This window comes from Electrophorus electricus, chromosome 2, assembly GCF_041902795.1.
Source record: "Electrophorus electricus isolate QZ-2024a chromosome 2, ASM4190279v1, whole genome shotgun sequence".
In the NCBI taxonomy this organism is placed as follows: domain Eukaryota; kingdom Metazoa; phylum Chordata; class Actinopteri; order Gymnotiformes; family Gymnotidae; genus Electrophorus; species Electrophorus electricus.
The window spans coordinates 9392342-9420323 of record NC_137498.1 but is presented as its reverse complement, the minus strand read 5'-3'; the positions used below and the strand labels follow the sequence as shown (position 1 = coordinate 9420323).

General features: G+C 40.0%; 1 protein-coding gene and 1 long non-coding RNA gene across 2 annotated transcripts; both read left to right on the top strand.

Annotated features, from left to right (window-relative positions):
- The first annotated feature begins 1345 nt into the window (after positions 1-1345).
- Positions 1346-2008, top strand: LOC145660438 (uncharacterized). The gene is made up of 3 exons (XR_014126806.1): positions 1346-1490; positions 1680-1794; positions 1942-2008. It is a non-coding gene; the product is annotated as an uncharacterized LOC145660438 (long non-coding RNA).
- Positions 2009-13728: 11720 nt separating this feature from the next.
- On the top strand, positions 13729-22369 carry LOC118241855 (polymeric immunoglobulin receptor-like). The gene is made up of 7 exons (XM_081694673.1): positions 13729-13750; positions 16687-17004; positions 17929-18231; positions 19857-19955; positions 20235-20339; positions 20419-20486; positions 21651-22369. The coding sequence occupies exons 1-7, from the start codon at positions 13729-13731 to the stop codon at positions 21756-21758; spliced, it is 1023 nt and encodes a 340-aa protein (XP_081550799.1). The 3' UTR covers positions 21759-22369.
- The last annotated feature ends 5613 nt before the right edge of the window (positions 22370-27982 follow it).

The following is a 27982-nucleotide window of genomic DNA, read 5'->3' as shown; positions in this document are numbered from 1 at the left end:
ATGTGATAGTGTGATTTCTGATATGAGACTATAATGTCATTTCAGCTGCACTTTTTTCATTGTTCTAAACAACCACTGAACAGAATTTAGCGCTCGATTATGTCAGAATTTGTGTCATTCTATTTCTGAACCCAGATCAGTTTACTGAGTGGATTTGCCGATGACGATCATTTTAGACAAAACATCAACAGAGACTACAAACAATTCTTCACGCATAAGAGGTACTGAGGAACGAAAACAAAACGTAAGTAGAATTTAGTTTTATCTACAAAGGCAGATACTAAATATTTGAAAAAGGAATCGTATTATAAACATGTAGCCAATATGCGAATTTAAAATGAGAACACACATTTTAATGATAGAGAACTTTTGACTGAACGGAGAACTAATTAGTGGGCTGATAGTGAGCTCCCCGCCCCACTAGTCACGTGGTACGGCCCGCCGCCTGCAGTGGGAGTTCATGGTCTTGTGTGAAACCACGACTATGTAGTCACACACACCTGCACCGGGTTATTCTCCTAATGTCTGTGTGTGTTTAAACCCCGGTTGGTGTGTGTATCCCTGTCGGTCTGTGTTCTCGCTAATGTTCACGTACGTGGTACACTTTATGTTTGTGTGTTCAACGTTGCTCATGTTCATCTTGCCTGTTTCGTGTGAGCGCCACTGTGTTCGTTATTCGTGTTCTTCTAATAAACGTCTGTCTACGTCAAGGGAGTTTGTGGGACCTGCGGCACTCGGGCCCTCACAGCTGTTTAATTGAACGGACCGCACAAATATTTTAAAATGCGAAATAAGTGAGTAGAGAATGAACTAACAAAAGGAAACCTTGATAAATAAAAGGGGACGTAGCTGAAAATATTCGGGTAACCGAACTCCATTAGATGAAATACGTTGACTGAGACAAGGGAAAGTGACTTATGGGCTTGTTTTAGAAAAACCTCTGTAAGACCACGAGTGTGGCCATTATGCACTGTCGCACAACAGACAACCTTTGTTTCACATTTATTAACATTTGTAGAAGAAATTGAGCTACGGGTGGCCATTTGTTCGGTTACATAATAACTGTATATAAATATATAAAGTCTACAGGCTTTGATTTCTCATTTCCATATAGAGATATGAAACTGGGGTACAAAGGTAATCCTGTGCACAAATGCATGTAAAATAAGCCTTGTTTTGTAGAAAACTGTGTTGTAATCAAAGCCTAATTTTCATTTCAAATTTAATTACTTCTTAGGACTAAATCTTTAATTCTTAAAAATTAAAGGGTTTTTTTAAATATCCAAAAACACATGCAAACTGTTTCAACTTTTTAAAAGAAACTAAACAGCTTTATTATCATTCAGTGCAGTAGAGCTTTCTTCTGCCCTTTCTAGATGCCAAGGGACAACTTCATTATTAATATTATTACCAGAAGCCAGAAGAGTCATAGAGACCCTGCTCCCATTGCTTGGTTTAAGCAACATTACTGTGCCAATCTGGGAGAAAGTGTAAGTGTCTACATCTTTTTTACTGCATCCACGGTTTTATTTATTTTGCCTTCACATTTTCCTGACTTGTACAGATGGCAATCCAAAATATGCTGTCCATTAGTGGAGTTTCCACTGCCCAGGTGGGGTCAATGGATGATTCATTTCCTTTACAATTCATCACTGATTATTTCTCATTTCTCACTCAAGAAACAGGAGGACTGTAAGGAGGTTCGTACCATCCGGAGCATAACTGCTGAACACATTATGATCATAGAGTCAACGGGAGAGATTTGCTCTTTGGACCACAGTGTACATGTAGAAGGTGCAGATGTACTTTCTTGCATAAATCTAGCTTTACATTAAGAACACACAGTAGGACATGATGTTTGCTCACTTTAAATATGTTCCTGTACTTTGTTATGTAATTGCATTTTTATTGATTTTTTGGGGAAAAAAACAACATCTGTAGATGTAAGAGAGGATCTGGGTGGAGTAGGGGAATCTATTACAGAGGCAGTCAAAGTGGAGAACACCCCAGCTGGTGAGTAGCATCAAAGCACCACATCAATAATCAGAGTTTACATACATCCACTCCATGGACACCAGTTTAAAAATTCTACTTTTATTTCAAATATAAAGGCTCAGAATGCAAGAAGTTGAAGAGAGTACGCATCTTCTTCAGACGATATAAAAAGCTATAAAAAGCACCTTGTCCTGTGCCAGGCGCTCCAACAAAATTAGCCCTACTCTTTAACTTTTCCCAGCTCTTTTTACCAATTTATTTTGTATTTCTTTTTCCCTTCATTTTCCCTAACCTGTCTTTTCATTTTCTGAAATAACATCTTTTGACTTTTTGATTTATTTTTGGTTAATAAACTTTACTTCATGCAAAGATATAGTCTGTTTGCATTCTGGACCATTTAATCATATTTTTTCATTCTAAGACCAGCCAGGTTATGATTCTAATTTGGCCAAATAAATCTTGAATGATTCAACTCACTTTAATAACATTTTTAGATTATCACATATATGTACAGTTTCATGTCACTCAGCATTAAGAGAAAATTTCACACTCACCTTTAGTGAGAGGAAGTACAGTAAAGAGAAAACACAAACTGAGCATCCTTGTCTCTATGAAAACACCACTGACTTCCCAGCACACACTGACAACTCTACACCAAGATCTCCACTACCACTGTGGACACACACTGAATCCAGAACTCTCACAGCATTACTTCAGTACTCCAGACCCTAATGTCCACCCAGCAGAGAGGAACTGGGAACAAATGAACTTGGCCAGAGCTCTTATGTTTCTTTTCAAGTTCACATCACCAGCTTTACAGAGACATACAAAACCACACACAGTGCCATCATGTCCTTTGACCTGTGAGGACTCTGGTTGTTTCTTCCTTTGTGATGTATCCCACAACCCCACACTGACCATGATGCTGCATCTGTGAAACCATATAGGAGACACACATGCTCATTATAAAGCAAAGGGGGTGGAGTCTGATGTAGAGGAGAGAAACAAACAGATATATTATCCCCTCACTCTTATTCTCAAACTCCTCTTTCTAAGTTTATAGTTTTAAAATGCAGTTTATAGAGTTAATCACCTCAAAGCTTGCGCATATACACATTTTTGCATTACTTTTTCATTGCTTGATATATTTTATGTTTGCACTATCTTATGATGTCCTGTGTACTTAATATTTTATTCATTGCATCAAATTTGTTTTATTGGCAAATATATGTTGAACTATTATGCACTGTCACTACAGAATGCTGTCTGCTTTATGTCTCCAGAGACTATAAGCATGCAAACACACACACACACACACACACACACACACATACCCACACCCACACACACATATACACACATTCAAGAATTTATAGATAGTGAGAGGACCTGCTTTTTGTTTGCTTTTTCAGCTTCCACATCACAATAATTTGTTGTGGACCATTGCTTATGCAGAAAAGTTCTTTAAGATTTTTTGTGAGTAATATGCATTTCTGGATTTACTGAATGAGTCAAAAACAAACAACAAAAACCTGCATTACTCACAATAAGAAGCTATTTGAACTTTGATAAACTCTATCAATCAGCCTTTGAACATGGACATGGTTTGGGTAGTACATGAGCAGTCCCTTTTCTCAGTGAAGTACTGACATCTCTCCTCACAGTACACAATATTACCCAAATTATCAGTAACCATACCAGTCCTACTCATACTAAACCTGTTTTGTACTAAATTAAATTCAAACTGGACCTGCCATTGAGAACACACTGGAGCCTAGTCCTAGTTTTAGTTTGTGTTTAAAACATCATGCTTTATCCCAATTTCACATTAAAATAGACCCAGCAGTCAGAGTTGTGCTGTTTTGATTAATAAACTACACTTTACCGAATAAATGTAGTATTTTGTACTATTTCTAGCTAGAAACCACTGATAAGCCTGTCATGGCATAAGGCAAGAAATAGACTAGAAGGAAACTGAGCTTGTGTGTGACCACAGCTCAGCTGCAGAGGTGTCGAAGCAGCACGGTTGTCACTTCTGGTCTAAAATGGGCTTTAGATTCTGATCTGGTATCCACTGCCCACTGGTTGGAACTGTGAGAAATGAAACCACAGCAGACGTCAGACATCCTGAGCTCTCAGACCAGAACAGTCTCCTCATTCTTCTGGGGGGTTCATAAGGTGTTTTGAGAGCAAAATGTTTACTGATTTTAAAAACTGCACATATTCACATTAAGATGCCATACACATATCAAATACTTTTCTACCACAATTTAGTCCACAAACCATATTTTTCTCACACCACTAATAGATTAAGAACACTGCTGTAAAAGTGGAGCCTGTATGTTATATCTGATGTATTCACTGAGCTGAGTTATTTCATGACACAAGTATTTACATGAAAGTAGGGTCATACACTGACCATGACTGCAAACATTAGCATTAGGGTATTTATACAGCAGGAGACAAACAGGGAATATCTGGGAACAATTACTGGGAGGGGTAAGAGACAAAACTCACATGAGACACGTCAGAGCAGAGCAGGGGAGGAGCTACAAACGAAAACATACAAAAGCACATGGAGACAAAGACGTACTAAAGCAATAACATGTAATTGTCTTCTACTCTTTACTACAGTGTAGCCTATAGAAACGTATACCAGAAAATATAGGACAATTATATTTTAACTATATTAAAAAGTACACAGACTTCATAAGATGGAATCATAAGATATGCAGAAATATTTAATAATTATTTGGTGAGCAAAACATTTTTCCAATTCTACCCAAAAAAAGTCAGCTTGCTTAAATAACATTTTTATATTAACAAATAAATATACAATTTAATGCAATTCAGCATTAAAAGAGAATTTGACACTTACCTTCAGTGAAGAGAAGACACAAACTCAGCAGCATTGTCACTATGGAAACACCACTGAGCTCCCAGCACACACTGACAACTCTACACCCAGAACTCCACTACCACTGTGGACACACACTGACTCCAGAGATCAGTCCAGAACTCTCTCTGCAGTACTTCACTGAAGTCCACAAGGATGTCACTACAGTAATGTGGGGTCTTGTGAGTCCTGAGTACACCTGAGGTCTGTTTTTTCATTGTGTAGTTTCACAGAGCCCACAGGGCCCCTGGTGCCTCTGTGAACTGGACATGCATGTTGTGGTTTCAGTGTGGGGGTGTCTGTGGGGGAAGAAAGAGGAGGCTTGAGAAACCACCAGAAAGCTAAAAAAGCCTCCTTGTTGACAACTTACCGTTAAAGCAGCCATGTAACACAACCAGTCTACTGATGGACAAAATCTGCATACGCTACTTATAGTGTAGCCATGACACTTTATAAACATAAAATACATAAATACAGCAAACATCACACAGCATAAATACATAAAATCAGCAACAGAGTGTAAATATAAAGTGTAATAAAGTGTAAATATTTGTATTATTCTATTTATTTATGTATTTGAAAGATATTTGACAAGCCAGTTAAACAGAGCCTGGGTGATCAGTTATAATTAGACTGTGCCTTTGCTATGAGCCGTTACACTTAATACTAAAAATTGCTGGTTAAAAGCACAAGGACCAAAACCACAACTAACAGCTCGCTCAGATCACTTGTTTCTTTTTAAAAAACAGCTCAGCTAGCACAAAGGTTCTAAATCCAGTCATTGTGGCTCCCAGAAACATCATTATTTCCCATGTTCCTGTGCCTCTAGCATTTTTTCCTGGAGAACATGATACTACTGACTGTATGTGAATCACCCAAGCATGTAGCATTTCCTTTACAGCCTCATACACCTTCACTTGGGCCCAATCACATTTCACCCCTTGACCCTACCACTTAGCCGTGGCCCTCCATATGTGGTGTTCATGAGTAGGGGTTGGGTGTCTGATAGAGGGCTAGGGTGAGGTCTTAGGGCTAAATGGCCCTCCAAACTGAGGGATTCAGAGTCTCACTCAAAATTGAGTGTTATGAGAAATTTCTCAGAATTCTTTGTGAATCATTGAAAAATGGATGCAGAAGCAAGGGGGAAGATTTCAACCACTACCCTTTGTAACTCAGTCCCAAGGGTCAAGATGACACTTGAAAACAAGGGGTAGGAGGAAAAATGAGAGGGGATTGGGCCTTGGTAAAAATCTAAGCACTAAATCTAAGAATAAAATGGATTAAAACATATTACTTTTAATATGCATGGTTTTACCTTATCCTAGAGATATATAATAAAGTTATCTGTTACAGGACAAGGGGATTTTCAGATCCAGTACAGACATTAAGTCATATAAGATCAAATACATTTGAAAAAAGAACTAAAATTCTTACTCTGAAATGCACAAACATTAAAAAACATTAGATCCTCTCTAAAATCCTCAATGTCAGACCTAGCTACCATACATTGAACATTCTTTAAATGGAGTCACAGCACAGTCAGAGAGTTTGGAGGTTAATGTTCATTTGTCACATTGCCATGTCTGTTTTAGAATTACATAGTTCTCATGACTTAAGTAATATTTGAATGAAACAATGACAAATATCACTATAGCATTCTGAAGTCTGATTTCTGATTCAGTCACTGCTCAAACGGTCAAACCAGAACTGTATACGTATTTTTACAATTATGGCTCCTCTAGTTACTGCCTTAGAAGCAGTGTTACTGTAATTCTTATTACTTTATCTGACACCAAACCAGAGGTGATAAATCTGATTTTGAACCCTGACAGACTCAGAGGGGCCTGGATGTTGCACCAACTGCTGTGATCAGATCATCATAGTGAATCAACATACAAGACAACACATCGGGACAAGAACAGGACCTCTAGAAAGTTGGACTAGACATTAATTGCTTATTTTTTCACTTATTAAATTCTTTTTTTTTTTAATTGTTATTATTGTGGTGACCATTGTCAGCCAAAGGAGGATGGGCCCCCCTTTTGAGTCTTGGTTACTCTCAAAGTTTCTTCCTCTTACTTCTTCCTCTTGGGAGATTTGTCTAGCAACTGTTGCCCTTCGCTTGCTCACTGGTAGCTTGGACTTGGACATTTGTAAAGCTGTTTTGTGACAACATCTGTTGTAAAAAAGCGTTATATAAATAAACTTTGATTTGAAAGAACTCCAAACTGATTTAGAAATGAGTCACAGGTCAGTCAGAGAGTTTGGAGGTTAATGTATATTTGTCACATTACCACGTCTGTTTTAGAATTACATATTTTCCATGACTTAAGTAATATGTGTATGAAACAATGACAAATATCACCAACACCGCTGATATTATAACTCCCTCGCCCCTGATTGGTGTGTTAGAGACTGCTATGATTGTTTTGTCAAAACAAATGAAGACCCATTCAGGTCTCACTCAAAACCTTTATTTCTATTCAGATGCCTGAGTTTGTGCACAGTAAACACGGCACCACCCAGGGCCCAGGGCATGGTAAACATTGTGCCACCAGGGCAGAGGGGACGGTAAACACAGTGCCATGTAGGCCCAGGGCACAGTAAGTCCTCACAATGACATTGTTTCTTAATGGTGAGGCCAAGGTTTCTGTCAGATAGTTTAGTGGACAACATACATTCTACATAGTGCAGCTTTAGATATGATCTGAAAACGTATTGTAAAAGTTGATAAATTCGATAAAGATTTGGCAGTTCTTTTTATCAGGTGGATTTATATAACCCACACGCAGAAGCTGAAAGCAACAGTACATTTGTGGTGTGTGTAGAGTTCACATCTCTAGTGATGGAGTGACATTCTTACAGAGTGAGGACCAGTTTTTTGGCCAACAAACATGTTACTTCTGCAAACAAATTCCACATCAAATTTGAAACTGAACCACACTACTCAAGATGAAAATGTGCAATTAAAATTCACCCTGACTTATGTTTCATGCACTGCATTGTGGGTAAAAATAATGCTCTGAAATTAAATGCTCCTTTAAATATCTGTTCAAACTTTTTGAAAGTCTCAGGTAGCCAGTTCTGTGGCTGCTGTAATTCCACATGCTGTTGTAACAGACAAAGTTGTACTGCGCCTTTAAGAGGGAGCTTTATGGTTATGTAGATTGAGTAACAGACAGACAGAGAGAGAGAGAGAGAGAGCGAGAGAGAGAGAGAGAGAGAGAGAGAGAGAGAGAGAGAGAGAGAGAGAGAGAGAGAGAGAGAGAGAGAGAGAGAGAGAGAGAGAGAGAGGAGAACCGTCACCTTTCTGCTCGCCCTCTCAACAGTCCTTTTTCTTTGGTAACGCTGTACGGTGCTTTTTACTGTTTCTTTTACATATAAATACAGTGATGGTAGCCGTGTGATCTGGCTTGATGTGGTCCAGGAGAGAATAAAAGTCTTTCAGATTGCCCACACCAGTGTGTGTCACTCCATGTTAACTCCACGCATCGCGGTTACCCCGTAGCACCTGTTCCTCACTCCAGGTAGGAAGTGTTACACTATTTTCATTAATAAGCCTTTGAAGTACTTTGGGTGTCGTAGTGAAATGAACTGACCAAACAGCAGTGAGGGAGGTTATGTTGAGTCTCACCCCCTGAGCTTCTACATCGTGTCTCTATGACAAAGGACGGAGCCACTTAACTAAGAATGAGACCGTCCTCACTGACAATGTGAGAATATCTGATAGATCACTCAGGAAGGAAGAAAGAGGACGTACCACATGACATCTTACAAAACCTACCGCATCTCTATATTTGGTGTGTGTGTGTTGTGGTTAGTTTGTCAGAGTTTCATCTGAATACACTTCCTCTCCACTATAAGTATAGCTGTGAAGTCATTCAGTAGACTGTATTGAAGAGTGTGTACGGTGTGTATCAGCAGTCCTGCTGTAGCTGTGTAGTGTGTGTGTAACTCAGTAAGAATGCAGGTGTGTGTTTATCTGCTCCTTGTGCTCCACGCTGCTGATGGTGAGTGTTACCTTTTCGTTACAGGCGTTCTCATCCTCATACATTCATTTACACAAAGGTATTTATATCTGAGATCAGCAGAGAGCAGCAGCTCACCACTTACCCCAGATTCTGTCTATCGACCAAGAAATGTTTGAAGTCCAAATTTTGCCTCTTTAGTTTAGAACAAAAGCTGTTAAATGCTAACGTTGCTAACAAACACTGGAGGTCAACAGCAGCTCAAATATAGCCTTCGTAAATGCATGCCCACAAACTTCTCTCAAGCCAGTCAAACCGCATCCAAGTGTTAATAAATGTCTCCCAGACTAGTCGGTGTGTCGTATAACTCACTGTGAACTAGACAAGTGAAGAAACACGTCACCGGGAAGCGACCTGGATGAGGTTTGAGGACATGTAGCTCGATATCTGACTTATTTACAAATCCTATTAGCTATCGTTGCTGTTGGCTTCCAGTGTTTGTTAGCAATGTTAGCAGCTTTTTTTTCTAAAGGAGCAAATTATGGACTCCAAACATGTCTTGGCCACCTGGGTTAAGCAAAAATAAAGTAAATTTGATTCTTCATCGACCTGACCCGTTAAGTGGCACTGAAATCTGCGCTGTGGTTCGGTCCGGTAGAGAGTAACTAATTACTTGCTAATTGCTAATTAGTTACTTAAGACCAGCATAAGGTAGGAATTGTAGGGACATTAGTAGGACTGACAAAATTGAGAAACAAGAAGAGTACAAGAGTATTGTGACTCTTACAAGGATAATTTTGCTCTATAAATCTGTACATTTATAAAAACAACTTGTTTTTTATTATGGTGTGGTATGTGAAATGTGCTCACTTGTATATATGTGGTACAGTCCTTTACATGTGGTGTGTGATGTATGTGTTTGGTGCCTCTGTGTGTTTTCCCGAGTGTGGGTGGGTTTGGGGGAGAGACTACAGAGGATTCTGATCTCGTGAATTTTGACATGCCCATCATATCCCTTATTGAGCTAGCAGTCAAACAAGACAGTACTACTCTATATTACCATGGAAACCAGAGGAGGGGCAGAGCTCACTACCTGCGGGTTCAAGAGCTGGACTGGTAATGAATAAATCCATTTCAATCAGGAGGTCTCAGCTATCAGGACTTCCCAGCGGGTTTCATCCAGACAGCTGTCTCCCACTTTTAGACAGTGTTTGTTTGTTTGTTTGTTTGTTTTAGCCTATTTATATGGTTTGCCCCCATGTTGCTCAGCGACACTGACTATAGTACTTCCTGACACTCCGTACAGTGTAGTGACTCAGATTAGGCTGGACCCCTGCTCAGCTTTCCTGAAACACAGCACATGCTTAACCATATGGTCAACCAAAGTGGCCCAAAGCTCATCTGTGATAGTTGCTCTTCCTCGTCCTCATCCTCTCTTTCCAATATTGACCTCCATTGATATCCAACCAAGACATCGAGCCTGTGACCTCTTTATAGTGCTCAGGCTTTACAAAAAGTATAGTGCTCCATGTACAAATTAGTCATAATTGTCTTCACCTATGAGTACTGGGTTTGGTTAATTGATAAATGGATGTATCATTTGCATTTGAGGGTTTTCTATAAGAAACACACAGATTTCTGTTGAATGATGTGTCCAATATAGAGAATTGTGTTTAGCGTATTGAAAAAAAATGTGTTTTAGAAATACAGAATGAGTGTAAATCAGAGAAGGTGCTTTTGGTTTAGTATAACAGGTCAGGAGATGGGCTACATGAGTTAGTGGTTTCAATTATTGTCACATGTCCCCGTTTTTCTGTCTTGCAAAAAACTGTAATATCACAAAAACAGTACAGTTTCCCAGCAAGCACCTCTTCCTCCTAGCAAACTTGTAGCACTGTTTAACAATTTAACAATACATAACTAACTCTCTCTCTCACGCACATACACACACGCGCACACACACACACAAACATGCACAGCTGCTGCAGGATGGCCAGACCCACATCTGAAGGACTTGGAGAAAGACAATTTTACACACACAGTGAATGTACATTCAAAGTGATACTTGTAGATGCAAAAACACCCCCTGCCCTGCTCTCTCTCTCTCTCTCACACACACACACACACACTCACTCACACTCTCTCTCTCTTCTTGTTGGGTGTTTGGGCTTCAAGTTCTCCTATGTTGTTCCTCTTATCTTATAGAGGCTTAGAAAAATTGACAAATAAAAAATGAACAAATAAGAAAAAAATAAAACCATAGAGACAGTACAGTTTCCTAGCATGCACTTCTTCCTCCTCACATATGTATTGCTAAACTTGGTGCACTTTAGCAATACATAAACAACACACACACACACACACACACACACACAGACATGCATATGCGAATGCTTCCTTTTTGGGTCCGTGTGCTTAAAATTCTGCTGTGCTGTTCCTCTTAGTGGTGTGTGAATGACATGTTTACTTCTTTCACTCACCCATGAAGACTGTCAAACAGTTTCCAAATCCTCATCAGTGACAGAGATTCAGCTCTGAACTTCATGGTTTAATCAGTCAATCATTAACTGACTCTGGCAGCATAAATTCCAGTGACTCCAGTTTAAAGACTGTTTTCTTATTTATTCCTAAGTTATTCTGATGTCACCATAGTCATGGCTACCAGTTTACAGATGTGAGAATTCCCAGCATGCACCGCTTCCTCCTCACATATGTATTGCTAATCTGGGTGCACTGGGTGCTATGGGTGAAATGTGCTCAATTGTTTATTTCTGTTTGTGTTATTTATTCCTCATTTGTCAATCAATTGAGCACATGCTGCTGCACACACACACACACACACACACACACACACACACGCACACTGTTTCTGTTAGTGGTATTTTTTCCTCATTTTTTCCTCATTCTGTATATGATGCAGCTCATGTTCACTACCCACTTATGTATCCAGCTGCCTGTGACAGAGGTCACACCTCATTGTGGTTGATTGTATATGTGGTACAGTCCTTTACATGTGGTGTATGATGTATTTGTTTGGTGGCTTTGTGTGTTTTACTAAGTGGGGCGTGGGGGTGGGTTCCAGGAAGAGGCTACAGTGAGTTCTGATCTCATGAATTCTGACATACTCATCATATCCAAGATGATACTACTCTGTCTTACCATGGAGACCTGAGGAGGGGCAGAACTCACTACCTACAGGATATAGAGTTGGACTAGTGTTGGATAAATACATTTGGCAAGAAAAGTGAGGTATCCAGGTCCAGCTCTACGGTGGGTGTGAAGACCCATTGTGCAGAAAATGCAAAAATTAAAAAAAAGCAAATTCATTAGAATGGAAACGCGTGTGCTACAGTTCCAAAATGCAGTGCAACTTCAGAAATGCTGCAAACTCAGTCACAACACAACGGAACTGTTTTCTGAAGTTGCCTCGCATTTCCAAAATATAGCACACATGTCATTTTGAATAAAGTGTTTTCTGAATTTGTATAGCGTTCAGGAATTTGCATCAAGTTTGTAAACTGTAGCACATGTGTTTACCTTCTGTGTTCTTGAAAAGAAACAGTAACTCAAACATAATGTGGAATACAAGTGTAACAACAAGACTGAAGGGGAATAGGTGAGATGCTGATTCAGAGATGGAACTGCACCTTAACAACCACAGCACCACAAAAGGTACCAAATACAAACAGTGCAGACTGACTCTGCTTATTGGTTTTGCCAAAGTCATATCTGGGCCCATGTCCTTAAAGGGCCCCTACCATGGAAAACTGAATGTCACTCACTTTATTGAAATAAATAATTTTTAAGTAATATGTAAATATTGTTACATTTTTAAAACACATTGTTTACTCTCCAATTCCTTACAGTCTATATATAGAATATAATCTGTAAAAATAACCTGTTTTGAAATCACTGTTTCTCTGATGTCATGAGAACCAGCTCATTTACTTATCTCTGCCTCTTTGGCCTACAGCAGTTTAACCCCTAACACCTACATTGCAGTTTTCAGACATATTTCAGCTCTTAGTGCTTTTTAAATGAAGCACAATACAGGGCAGCCAATCAGAACAGAGCTCATTTATCTTACATCTTAAAGGCACAGCAACAGAAACTGCCTGTTTAATTCCAAGGGATAAAGAGAGGTTGGAAAATGGTTGTGTAAAACTGAATTATGACTCTTTTTGGAAGATAAAGCCACAAAAACATTGTAAGAGGACAACAAAGCAAACTATAAAATAAAGGAAAAATGTAGGATATACGCCCTCCAAAGACCTTTTGGTGTATTTGGTTTGATGGGAAGGTGAGTGGCTACAGCTACAGCTGAGGAAGCACCAGCGGCTCCTGTCTGGGTCCCACTGGGCAGCCATATACAGGGCAGCTGTGTACAGCACAGGTTCTGAACCTGGCTGAAGGGTACAGTTTCAGCACCTTGGACAGCAGTCAGGCTGCCTTGGAGGTGAAAGATGTTTGGTCTGTGGTACTGGTCTACAACTCTGAACACGTTTTACTAAAGTCCGTCCTTATTTGGTCCTTTTAATTAAATCTACATCTCTAAGTACAAACCCCATCTCTAAGTAAAACTATATCATCTCTTGGAAACAAACAATGGATAAAAAAATTTGCAAAGCATTAGCCATTAGATTAGAACATATTAGTCCATCACTGATACACTCTGATCAAACTGGTTTCATCAAAGGAGACACTCAGCCATTAACAGGGTAGACTACTTAACCTAATACTGTGACGGTGGCAGTTCAGAGGGAGCGAGAGGCAAGGTTGCTCCAAAGTGCTCTTTATTTTCCATTGTCAATATGTGACGATACCGCTACTAACGACAAACACTACTCTGTTCCAATAGTCCTTGTAGCGATGTACACGTTGGGCGTGAGCAGTCCGATGGGCCACTAATGTGCTGCACTCTCTCTTGACCTGTGAGTTTAAATAGAGAGAATGAACAAGGAACAGGTGAAGGTGATTAGTAGGCAGGAGACTGGGAATGAGGCAGGTGTTTAGTGTGATCCCTAGCAGGAGTGGGTGTGTCCCTCCCTCTGGCTGCCCGGCCAACCGTGACAAATATGTTACACCTCACTCCACATATTAGAAACTGCTATGCAGAGAAGGCCTTCAATAAAGAAAACTGGAAGTTTTTCTCCTCACATTGCATAAAATCTTTAAAACCACACCTAAGGCCACAGTCAGTACTAATGTAGTACCATCACAAAATGTGCATAGAGGTACTAGGCAAGGAAACCCACTCTCTATTGCTGTTCTCAGTTCTTATATTTATACATTTATTTATTAGTATTTGTACTTTTTTTGGGGGGTGGGGAGGTTGTCTTTTTACAGTTTTTATTTGTTGTTGTTGTTGTTGTTGTGACACTGCAGTGCACACAAGCCTACAGCCTCAATTAGTTACTTTACAGATATTCAGCATTTAGCAAACAGTTGTTAAACAGCTTTTGACAGCTTTAACAACAAAAAGAACAAAGTAACAGAGAAAAGGAGAGAAAATGTTTCTACTTCCTGTGATAACTGTTGGGTTGTGATGACATTGTACTGTCTACATCCAAAGTGGTCTTTACTTTGGTGACTCCTTCAGTGGTTCTGTGTCAGTGGGTGGATTTCACAGCTTCTCTTAAGTAGTTTTTCTTAATAGTATGAAAACTACAACATGATCATAGACTGCTGCATTCACCTGTACTTTATGAATAATAAGAATGTTATCAGACCATCCTCACGTTTACCTGATTAAATGATCAATGTTTATTTTGATCAGCATGTAGTCTAGAGCTCTTCCTGTCTGATCTAATATCTGCTAAGCTACACATTCAGTTTGGTCCTTTGATCACTTTATGTGCAGGAGTGAAATGAGGTGACCAAACAGTGCTGAGGGGGATCACTGTGTAGCACTACTTCTTACTGCAGGATCACTTTACTGAGGATGGGGACTGAACATTGGGCAGCTCAGGAGGAAGTTATGACACTAGAAAGACACTGTTTCACTGTTAGATTTAGTCTGTATGTGAGAGAGAAAGAAGTGGAGGAATAATTTATTTTGCACTTGAACACACTTCCCCTCTACTGTGGTTATTAGTGGGTGGTGAATTTCTGTAGAGTTCTACTGAGAGAGTTGTAGAGTTCCAGGTCATAGTTGTGTGGTGATTCCCACAGACAGACTGTAGTCTGGGCTGCAGTTTTCAGAGTGTTCAGTACACTGTAGTTTTGTAGAGTGTATAAGATGTGTAGCAGCGTTACTGCTGTAGCTGTATGTAGTGTGTTGTGGAATGCAGGTGTGTTTTTATCTGCAGATGTGTTTTTACTTCCTTTTTGGTAATGCTGTGCAGACGAAGTCCTGTGAAGCGTTTGAGATTCTTCCTTATTGTACTGCTAAAGGATTCGAAGCATTGGAGCATTGAAAGCTGGTGACAAAACAGCGACATCTGGTGGTGTTCAGATATTATAGCAGCCATAGATTCAAAACTGCACAATACAACACTCTACCGCCTTCATATTTCATTAAAAAAATGATGATCAGTAATGATGTTTAGTAATTCAATTCTGCAATAATTTGTTTAAAATCATTGTTTCCCTTTTTATGTGAAAACGTAGTACAAAACTATACTTTCAGACAACAGGGTGACGTTATGAAACATTTACTCTCCTTTGGCTTTGGCTTTGGCTTCAAATAATTTGTACATTTCCAATTTTTTAGTAAAATGATAAAGCTTCCAAGTTATAGGACAGTGCCAAACTTATGAAGCAGTCTCAAGCTCATCCTGTGTATCTGTGATGTTTGAAGCTTCAAACAAGATTAGTCACATGTTATTAGTAACTTTAGTGGTAATAGTAACTTTAGTGGTCATAGTAACTTTAGTGGTAATAACTTTAGCGGGAGGGGAGAGGGAGAGAAGGAAGGAGGGAGGGAGTGGAGAGGGAGGGAGTGGAGAGGAAAAGTGAGGGAGGGATGGGGATGGAGGGAGGGAGTGGAGAGGAAGAGTGAGTGAGAGGGAGGGAGGGAACAAGGGAGAGAGAGAGTGATTGAGAGAGGGATGGAGGGAGCGGGAGTGAGGTAGGCAGAGAGGGAGGAAGCAGGGAGGGAGGGGGAGAGGGAACGAGGGAGAGGGGGATAGAGGGAGCGAGGGAGGGATGGAGGGAGCGGGAGCGAGGGAGGGAGAGAGATGGAGGGAGGGCGGGAGCAGGGAGGGAGGGAGGGAGGGAGGCAGAGAGGGAGTGAGAGAGAGAGATGGAGGGAAGGAGGGGAGGGAGAGAGGGAACGAGGGAGAGAGAGGCAGGGAGGGAGGCAGAGAGGGAACAAGGGAGAGAGATTGAGTGAGCAAGGGAGTGAGAGAGGGAATGAGGGAGAGAGGGAGAGAGTGAGTGGGCGAGGAATGGAGGGAGCAGGGAGGGAGGGAGAGAGATGGAGAAGGGGGGAGGGAGAGAGGGAACGAGGTAGAGGGAGGGAGGGATGGATGGAGGGAGGCCAAGAGAGGGAGGGGAGGGAGAGAGACAATCTATAATCAGTATAGTCAGACATTTACATCTTATAACTTGATGGTCATGCATCCATCATACCAACATATATTGGGAAATCTCTTAGTGATTTCCAGTACCATCATCAGTTGGCTGGTACCATCAGTACCATCAGGTGACTGGACCTGCAGCAATTAAGTATGTCATATATAATAGTTAAGTATGCCATATATAATAATAATGGAGTATGTGATATATAATGATAATTAATTATTTCATATGTAATAACAGCCATTTTACATGTACATGTGCAGCCATGTTTAATAGTGAAGGCCTTTATCTCGTGTGTTTCTGCAGGCTGCAGTTTGGCAGAGAATCAGAAGACAGACTACATCACTGCATACACAGGAGACTCAGTACTGCTGCCCTGCTCCTGTACTGACCCACACGCCAAACCTGAGAGTTTCACCTGGAAGAAACGCAACACAAGCAGAGACACATGGGATGTGATCTCCAGTGAGAGTGAACAGTACAGAAACAGAGTTCAGCTGGGTACTGCTCACTCTCCAGGAAATCTCTCTCTACTCATATCACACCTGACTGAAGAGGATGAGGGAGACTACAGGTGTCAAACTAAAGGGAATAAACACAAAGACATCAAACTTTATGTTTCAGGTAAAATATTATTCAGAAACACATAAATTAAAATTTCACAAGTAGATTTCACCTGGTGGATCTCCATCATGAACTTCGCTTTTCAAACATACATATAAATGTATAAATACATTCACCACAAACATACATCACATTTTACTAAAATTCAAAAACAGGACATTTAAAAATAGAGAAACACCATTACATATTTATGTATTTAACATGTGGACCACATTATCCTCAGATATTAGTCACCAGACACCCTCTGTCACCAGTCTAGAAGAGTTAAACACAACTAACATACATTTCACCTGCCCTCACTGAACACTTTCAGTACCTCTAATAAGTGAATGTGTAGGTATAATTATAGACTGTGTCCGCCTGGTGTCTTACACAGTTTGTGTGTCACCCTGCACGCAGGATATCACTGGTCAGTTTCTGACCACAGATATCCCAGTATATGTGGATAATGAACCATTCTGCACATGTCAGTCCCACTACAGTATTGGAGGCTTGGTAGTGGGTATTGTACTGGTATGAGTGGTTCAGGTACAGCAGTGTTACTGGATTCAGTGCTACTGGGAGGTTGAGAGTGTTCTGACAGTGAAAGATATCCAGCCAGCAGTGGTTCAGTGGTCAGACACTGATCATGACTGGAGTTGGAGGATGGTTAACACTAACTTTGTATTAAACCAGATGGGCTAGAACCACTGACTCTACAAATACAAGATTTTTCTCATCCATTCATATTTATCAAATGTGATGGAGCATAAACTATTGCCTAAACTCTGTAAGTTACAGAATATCAGAACATCTTTTTGATGTTAAATATCTGATAGATGGATTTGTTTTGTCTTCATATGATGGTTCACAGATGAATGTCACTGGTTGTACAGGTTATTTCATAACAGTAGTGTAACATGTCAGTGTTTCTGCTCTCTCTAGTCTGTAAGGATGTTGTGAAGACTCACACAGTGCTGAGTGGATACGTGGGAGGGTCTGTCCTGCTGCCCTGTTACTGCACTGAACTGCTGGCCAAGCCAAAGGCTATCAGATGGAGTTTTATAGAAGAATCTAATGTCATCTACCCAACTGACCAGACAAACCGTTACACTGATAGAATTAAGCTGGTTGCTGCTCCAGGAAATTTCTCTCTATTCATATCTGGTCTGACTAAAGAGGACGGGGGACGGTACAGGTGTATCATCAGCAGTGATTATCTTATAGAGGTCCAACTCCAAGTAACAGGTAAACCAACCTCTTGTATATTTAATGTATGAAATGTTGTTGACTGCATATAGCGACTGGTCTGTACCAATAACTACTGTACTACATAAAACAAAAAATCTATCCAGCAGCAGGATCTGCAGTTCTACTTCTGCCTGTTTCTAGTTACATCTTCTGTTTGTATTTGTATTTCATGGCTGTAGTTAATGACTCTTGTCTTCTGTCCTGTTTAGGTTCTAGTCAGTTATATACCCATATTACACACGACTTGTTTAGTTTCCTTATTTAGTTACTACTGTTCTCATTTGCTCTAGAGAGAGGGGGAGAAAGAGAAAGAGGGAGAGAGAGAGGGGAGGAGAGAAAGAAAGGGAGAGAGAGAGAGGAGGATAGAAAGAGGGAGGGAGGAAAGGAGGGAGAGAGGAAGAGACTCGACCCAGGAAACCTTAATTAATTCACTCCCAGAAAGAGAGAGAGAGAGAGAGAAAGGGAGAAATGGAGAGCGAAGGAAGGAGGGTGAGAGAGAGAGAAGGAGGAGGGGGAGGGGGAGAGAGAAGGAGGGAGGGAGAGATAGAAAGAAAAAGAAAATAAGAGCAGAGAAGCATCTCCTCTCACAGCTGGTGCTGACACTGAGTTCATTAACACACACTAACACTAACACATCAGGACCAGTCTGAAGTACAAACAATCAGACCAAACCAAATTATTACACTTCACAAACTAAACTACATCACCCACTGGAACACAAACACAAGCACAAAGCAGAGAACACAGCCTGGCCGTCCAGACCAGCCGATATAAATGTTATGGCTGCCCAGAGAACAGAGACTCTGTCAGCAAAAAAAATCTGAGACGGTCCACCCCAACTTTAAGTGTCTGTCTAACACTGACAAACTGCCCATCCTACTGGGCAAAAAGAAGGAAAGCAGCACTTTAGCTGGGTGATACATATCTGCCTGCCATAAGATGAGGGACAGTGATTAACCCACCCAAACATACACACACACACACACACACAGAGACTATATTACCCAGTTTATAAAAGTTACCTAGCTATTTATCATTATTAACTATTTATTATTATTAACTATTTGTTATTATTAAGTATTTATTATTTTCCATCCTTATTATTTATTTATTTTCCTTTCTTTTCACTTTTACTTCTTCTAATTATTATTATTTCAGACCAATTACAGTTTCTCTTCAAGTTCTTTTATAACAGAATTCTTAATTTCCATAATTGCAAAGGTTGTAATGTTGTGTAATGTTCATGTTGTAATACCGCTTTGGCAATACTATAGTTGTATATGGTCATGCCAATAAAGCTTACTGAACTGAAATGAACTGAGAGAGAGAGAGAGAGCGAGAGAGAGAGAGAGAGAGAGAGAGAGAGAGAGAGAGACCCGACCCAGGAGCCCCTAATTCATTCACTCTCAGAAAACGACTAAAGGACACACTGCACCTACAGAGCCCTGCAGCTTCAGACGTAGCCAACGTATCACCACCACTGACACACAGAGAACTGAACACGTCTGTTTGGCCAAACTGTACATACATCAGTTCTGTAGTACAAAATCTAAACTTGTTAAATACATAACAGTCCTGAACCCTCATTACTTATAACTGATCACACTTTTCTATTCTTGCAGAGGCTCCATATAAACCTGTAAATCCTCCTCCAGTGGACACTGACACAACAAGTCCAACAGCTTCAACTAAACCTACTACTACAATGACGTCTCCAAATGGTTAAATTGTTTCTTTAAATCTGTGATGTTTCTGAGAATAAAAGTTATTTAATGTGTCATTTAATGTAAACTCTCAATGAAGTATAATGCCTGACTCTGTAACTTCAAACTGAGCCTGTAGAGACGTATTACAGACCCATTCATGTTCTTTTCTATTTGCTTGTGTGTCAATAAGAATATGCTTTGAATGCTTGTTAAACATTCATACAATATAATATTTAAAATGACAATTAATACATTTAAATTTAATATAAATGCTTCCCACATTCCCACATGCAGGTGCTCACACTTCTCCACTGTACACACGTCATGTCATATTAGCTGGTGTGGGGGTTTTACTGCTGTTGATGGGATTAGGAGGAGTCATCTGCTGGAGATACAGAGGTACACATACACACACACACACACACACACATAAATACATACATATCCACATCCATCTCACACTGAGTTAATTTTGTAGTTCAGAGACGTGAACAGACGGTGAGCAGAGAGGGACAAACAGGACAGAGGAGAGATCAGCAGACACAGGTGAGTGTCACACATCCATGTTATAATATCAGTGAACTCTGATTCAGTGCACAGATCTGTTCTACAGTGTCAAAGCTTGGATCAGTGAATGTGACTGTTTCTGCATGATTGTTCTGACATTCTGTACATGACTACAACGTTAAGATCGAAATAATGTAATTGCCAGCCAATCCCTTCATGTAACACCGACATGAGGCAAGAAACATTTGGGCCATATACAAAATAGTTTACTACATACTTATGCTGCGTACTGGACTCATTATATACCGTATAATGTTTACTGTTCCCTGTAGTAATATGATGCATAATATCCAGTGTGTACTAAAACGCAAACCATACTAAGGGGTCACTTGAACGTATGAAGTTCTACCCACTTGTGATTTACGGCCACCGTTGCATGATGAGATGCTGTACACCATGGAGACATGCCTGGTCACGTACTGGATTATTTGGCCATAGCAGTATGTCATCTGGGCATCTTTTGTGTACTGGAAAAATTCATTTTGGTCAGACTAGTTTTCAAGCTCTCTTCAGTAAGCACTCATTAACTAAAGAAAAATTGATCAACACACATTTATCATTTGTATTAAAAAGGGCAGATGATGTATGTATATGGTTACTCTGCTCAGCTACTTTAATAGGATCACCTTTACACTACATCCAGTTATCTTCTAGCTGCGTTATATACCTGTGTACAGTTCCACAGGCTTGTGTATAAACTTCAGACACACTGCTTTTCTTGTTACACACTCATACATGCTCTAAAGACACTACCACTGCAGAGACACTTCTTTGTTTAGAGTGGTCCACCATTCAGGTAGGATCCATTCAGCAGTGCTCCAGTGGTCACCCAGTAAACAGTGGTGCACACCTGCAAGATATGTGCACATATTAAATTACAGACTGCAGGTGATTTCTGTGTCTTTATAAAAGTGGCCGGTGAGTGTTTAAATGTTTGTGAATGTATAAACAGATTACACACGTGCTGCCATGAATTAGATTTACATGCGCAGTTATGGATTAAATGTATATTACAATTAACACCCATTAACACCTCTGCAATACAATACATTTATTATATTAACACTTGTATTAATCCACTCAACAGGGTGTGCATTAGTCTGTATGTGTGTTAATATTTTGTAATTGTGATATTTTCTGCAGGATGATGTAATGTATTCTACTGTAGCCCAAATTAACACCACCAGACCAGCACCCAGAGCAATGGATAATGGAGATAATACAGAATATGCCAGGATCAAACTAAATTAACAAACCTGAACACACACACACACACACACACACACACACACACACAGGGACTTTTATTGTATGGTATCTAGCCAATTAACTGTTATGTTCTTCTGTCTTGGTTTCAGTGCTGACTTTGTATAATTTGCTGTATTTTACTAATTAACTGCTAATTAGTTACTTCAGGTGTGGTTTCTGACTGGCATAAGTTAGGAATTGTAGGTGGAGGACTAACAGTAACAGGGGCAGGACTAAGACTGATAACATTACAGTGTAGCCACTCCAAGAACCAGAGTACGTGGGTTTTATTCCTTTTGGGTTCATCTTCTGCTTGGGAAAGGAGGCTAACCGCTAAATCTACAACTAAAATTGTGACTCCTACAAGCAAGTACCGTTTTTGTTCTGTACATTTGCAAAAACTATTTGTTTTATTGTTACATTATGGATTTTTGTCAGCAGATTGTCTTTTCTGCATTTTCTGTATCTCGAAGCATTTTTGTATATTTAATCTTTAAATAGTAGCACATTTTTTTGTTATTAAGCAGGTCATTTTAGAGTCAAATGCCAACCGTTTTCTGTATGCGTCACTTGCACTGTGAGAATCTATTGTTGTTTCAGAAATAAAGAGCCAAAGCAGGAAAGAGTTGTGGTTTCTGTTTACACCTACTGTTCATTAAGTACATCGTGTGTGTGTGGTGCAGTTTGACAGCAGAATGTGTGTAGAGTGCAGTTCACTGACAGCAGTTGGATGCCACTGTCTGTTTCTTTGTCTTTAGGACCTTAAACTGGAAACCATTCTAACTGAGCTGTGGTATGGTTCACATGTACACATTATTGGTGTACAAATTCACCAATGCATTGGACAGACAAGCTTGATCAGGAGGGTTGAACACCAAAGTAGAGCAGATGGTTCTGCAGAATTGTACACAATGTGAAACCAGATCAGTGACATGGAAACAGACTCACTCAGACTCAAGAAAAAACACCAAATGTGAAAATCATCTTTTATCCCAAACAGGTGACTCTGGTCCAGTGCTTGGTGTGAAAGGGTTCATACGTAGAACATAGCAGGTGGTTGCTTAGGGCAGTAGAGCTGTGTTGAAAAGGTTCTGCAAAGTGAATTTATTTTGCTGTTGTAGCTGAGGCAGTTGGCTTGCTACGGCATTATATGACATACAGCGGGTGAAATAAGTATTGAACACGTCACCAATTTTCTAAGTAAATATATTTCTAAAGGTGCTATTGACATGAAATTCTCACCAGATGTTGGTAACAACCCATCCAATCCACACATGCAAAGAAATCAAACCATAGATGTCCATAAATTGTGTAATAATGAGAAATGACACAGGGAAAAAGTATGGAACATGCTTATTGAAATTTATTTAATACTTCGTACAAAAGCCTTTGTTGGTGATGACAGCTTCAAGACACCTGTATGGAGAAACTAGCCGCATGCATTGCTCAGGTGTCATTTTGGCCCATTCTTCCACACAAACACTCTTCAAATCCAAACTCCTTCTATGAACTCTGAGCTTTAGTTCCTTCTATAGATTTTCAATTAGATTCAGGTCAGGTGATTGGCTGGGCCATTCTACCAGCTTTATTTTCTTTCTCTGAAACCAATTGAGAGTTTCCTTGGCTGTGTCTTTGGGATCATTGTCTTGCTGAAATGTCCACCCTCCTTTCATCTAAATGGCTGCAGATTTTTTTATCAAGAATGTCTCGGTACATTTGTCCATTCATTCTTCCTTCAATTATATGAAGCGTGCCAGTGCCATATGCTGAAAAACAGCCCCACACCATGATGTTCCCACCTCCAAACCTCACTGTTGGTATGGTGCCTTTTGGCCTCCAAACATCGTGTGTATTACGGCATCCAAAGAGTTCAATTTTGGTCTCATCTGACCAGACTATATTCTCGCAGTATTTCACAGGCTTGTCTAAATGTTATTGAGCGAACTTTAAATGTGCTTCAACATGCTTTTTCTTCAGCAATGGAGACTTGGGTGGTGAGCATGCATACAGGCCATGGGGATTGAGTGCATTACTTTTTTTCTTTGAAACAATTGAACCTGCTGATTCCAGGTCTTTCTGTAGCTCTCCACAGGTGGACCTTGGCTCTTGAACAACTCTTCTAATAATTCTTTTCACTCCTCTGTCTAAAATCTTGCGGGGAGCACCTGGTCGTGGCCGGTTTATGGTGAAATGATGTTCTTTACACTTCCGGATTATGGCCCCAACAGTGTTCACTGGAAACTTCAGTAGTTTAGAAATTCTTCTGTAACCAATGCCATCAGTATGTTTTGTAACAAGAAGGTTGCAAAGGTCTTGAGAGAGCTCCCTGCTTTTACCCATCAGGAGATGTTTCTTGTGTGGCACCTTGCTAATGAGACACCTTTTTATAGGCCATCAATTGAACTATCTAATTTAATTTGCACTAATTGGCAGGATTGCTTTCTAATTACTGATAGATTTCAGCTGGTGTCATGACTTTCCATGGCTTTTTGCACCTCTCTTTCTTCATGTGTTCCATACTTTTTCCCTGTGTCACTTCTCATTATTACACATAATTTATGGACATCTATGGTTTGATTTCGTTGCATGTGTGGATTGGATGGGTTGTTACCGACATCTGGTGAGAATTTCATGTCAATAGCACCTTTAGAAATATATTTACTTAGAAAATTGGTGACGTGTTCAATACTTATTTCACCCGCTGTATGAGAGTGCCACTGTTGTTGTCCCATGTTTTATGTTAATAAACGTCTTTCACAGACGAGGGGGTCTGCACGTCCTGCTCTGCACTCATCAGCACTCGGGCCACCAACGTGGCTTGATATCTTTGTCGGATATAAATGGAGGCCAATACTGGAGGGAGAGGATGAGGAAGAGCAACCATCACAGATGAGATCTGGGCTACTTTGGTTGATCACATAGTTAAGCATGTGTTGTCTTTCAGAAAAGCTGAGCAGGGGTCCAGCCTAATCTAAGTCACTACACTATAGTCAGTGTCCCTGAGCAGCACATGAGTGATGTCACAATGTGTGCAGCCATTAGCCAGAATGATGTCATTCATCATTATGTCACTCTTGGTCCCTACAACTGCCCACGTCATCACCTTCCTCCATACACTACACAACACACTCATTCCCCATCACCAGGGGACTGGACCAGAGCAGTCCAGGTTTGTTGTTGTCTGCAATAACAAGTTTCTGCCAGGCTGCTCTGGTACACACTGAACACCCATGATGTGTTGTGCTTCACCTTCCACCACTTCCTAAATCCTGTTGAGGAGTTCTTTTCAGCATGGAGGTGGAAGGTCCATGATCACCAGCCCCACCTACACATACACCTTCTCCAGGTGATGGAGGAAGCTTGTGGTGACATTGATGATGAAGCATGTCAGGGGTGGATATGTCACTCCAGGTGGTACTTCCCTCACTGCCTGACCAGACATCTGTGATGTTGATAAGATCTTTTAGCCAAACCCTTGCAGGAGACAAGATGCACCCTAATTTGTTTCATTATTACAAGCCTATTTTGTTATCTTCTATATATTACAGTATATACAGCATGTGTGTTGCAGTAATGTTCATGCAAAAAATGTTACTTTCCCCTTGTAATTGTGTTTTACTTTATGGTGTGTATGTACTGAATATACATACATAGTCTGTATATTTGTGAAAATACATGTACGTGTGAGTACTATGACAGACCTTAACAGCAGAATGCTGTGCTCTGCAAAGTGGAAACTTAAAAAACACAAGCTAGTAGTGTTTTCCATTTATCATATCAGTGTGTAGTTGCCATGCAGAAAAACCCATTTATATTTGTATAGATGCTTGATGCAAAAATATCATTTTGGAAATAGTTTTGGATGAAGTGTTTGCTTTTCATAAAGCATGTGACATTTTGTATGTCAACACTCATGAGATCAGAATCCTCTGTAGTCTCTCCCCCAAACCCACACCCACTCCCCACTTTGGAAAACACACAGAAGCACCAAACACATACATCATACACCACATGTAAAATACTGTACCACATATACAAATCAACCACAAGGCAGCTGGATACAGAAGTGGGTAGTAGACAAGAACTGCATCATACACAGAATGAACAAGTGAGGAATAAATAACACAAACAGAAATAAACAAGTGAGCACATTTTACATACATACACATATATACATATACATATACATATATATATATAGATATAGATATATAGATATATATATTAAAGTTTTATAAAAGTACAAACTTATAGACCGAAATTTTCCTAGTTAGAGTCACAATACTCTGTTTCTTAATTTTGTCAGTCTTAGTAATGTTCCTACAATTCCTACCTTATGCTGGTCTGAAGTAACTAATTAGCAATTAGCAAGTAATTAGCACCGGTTACTCTCTACCGGACCGAACCACAGCGCAGATTTCAGTGCCACTTAACAAATAAAGTCAACAAATTTACTTTATTCTCCCTTAACCTGGGTGGACAAGACATATTTGGAGTCCATATTTTGCTCCTTTAGTTTAGAACAAAAGCTGCTAACATTGCTAACAAACACTGGAAGCCAACAGCTACGATAGCTAATAGGATTTGTAAATAAGTCAGATATCGAGCTACATGTCTTCAAACCTCATCCAGGTTGCTTCCCGGTGACGTGTTTCTTAACTTGTCTAGTTCACAGTGAGTTATACGACACACTAGTCTGGGAGACATTTATTAACACTTGGATGCGGTTTGACCGGCTTGAGAGAAGTTTGTGAGCATGTATTTACGAAGGCTATATTTGAGTTGCTGTAGACCTCCAGTGTTTGTTAACAACGTTCGCATTTAACTGCTTTTGTTCTAAACTAAAGAGGCAAAATTTCTTGGTCGATAGACCGAATCTGGGGTAAGTGATGAGCTATTGCTCTTTGCTGATCCCAGATATAAATACCTTTGTGTCAATGAATGTATGAGGATGACAACACCTGTAGAGAAAAGGTAACACTCACCATCAGCAGTGTGGAGCACAAGGAGCAGATAAACACACACCTGCATTCTTACTGAGTTACACACACACTACACACAGCTACAGCAGGACTGCTGATACACACCATACACACTCTTCAATACAGTCTACTGAATGACTTCACAAGTACACTTATAGTGGAGAGGAAGTGTATTCAGATGAAACTCTGACGTACTTCTGTCCGCAAGATACACACAGCAATACATTTGGAATGTTAATTTGAATAAGTTTTGCTTTGACATTTTAATTACACATGAACTAATAAGAACTGTTGATGCTCCTAAATTTTGACTCCGTTCTCTTAATTATGGGTAGGGGTGAGTAAATACAATAACTAATAATGTTACAAAGGCATAATTATCTATAACACTATTGTAAATGTCACTGTACTGTTACCACCAATAGTGATTATTCAAAGTAACACTGACTCTGTCCCCATGTGTTAATTACTTTCTCTGATTGTTTGATTACTATGATTACTTATTATTATGTTCTAGTCTTAGTGCTAATGTGGATGTCTGTGTGATGTCATGGAAAAAGGCTTCTTCCCACTGACCACATGGTACAGCCCGCTGCGTGCAATGGGAGTTCACTATTGATTGTTTTTTGTAACTTGTGTCTTATTTGTGACCACGACCCCTTGTTATTTCACACCTGCACCTTATTTTGTGTTTCATTTATGTTTGTATTGAAACTCCTGTATGTGTGTAGTTATTTGTCGGTCATTATTTGCGTTATTTGTGGTCAGGTTAGATGTTTCTCATGTTGACACGGCTTATTGTGTGTGAGTGCCATTTTGCATATCGTTCATGTCTCATAAATGTCTGTGGGAGGTCTGTGTGTCCTGCTCTTTGCCCTGTGGTACTCGGCTGTCACAGAATGACCGACCACCACAGTACACTGACACTCACAGGACTTCGCTCAAGGTTGAGCTATCGGACAGCACAGAACAGGTGTGCCCCGAGGTGAAGTGTGCTGCTCCAACACTAGGGGATATTCCTCTAGCCATGGCTACTCCAGAGGGCTCCCTATCACTGACATCCCAAGCTGCTGCCTGGATCCCTGGATGTTGGGGAGAAGACTGTGACTGGAGCTCGCAGAAATATAATACTGACATAGTGTTTAAAACAAAACTGCTGAAGGTTATTATACCTATAAGTGGAAAGAGAGAGATCTGATTAAAATCTCAGTAAAGCTCAAAACTGCTTGTGTACAAAATTGAAAA

Excerpts from the sequence above, each read along its gene's own strand:
- LOC118241855 (XM_081694673.1), top strand. The coding sequence starts at position 13,729 with ATGTACACGTTGGGCGTGAGCA. Across the intron at positions 17,005-17,928 it reads CATCAAACTTTATGTTTCAG|TCTGTAAGGATGTTGTGAAG; the intron begins GTAAAATATTAT and ends TGCTCTCTCTAG. Across the intron at positions 20,340-20,418 it reads CATCTGCTGGAGATACAGAG|TTCAGAGACGTGAACAGACG; the intron begins GTACACATACAC and ends TTAATTTTGTAG.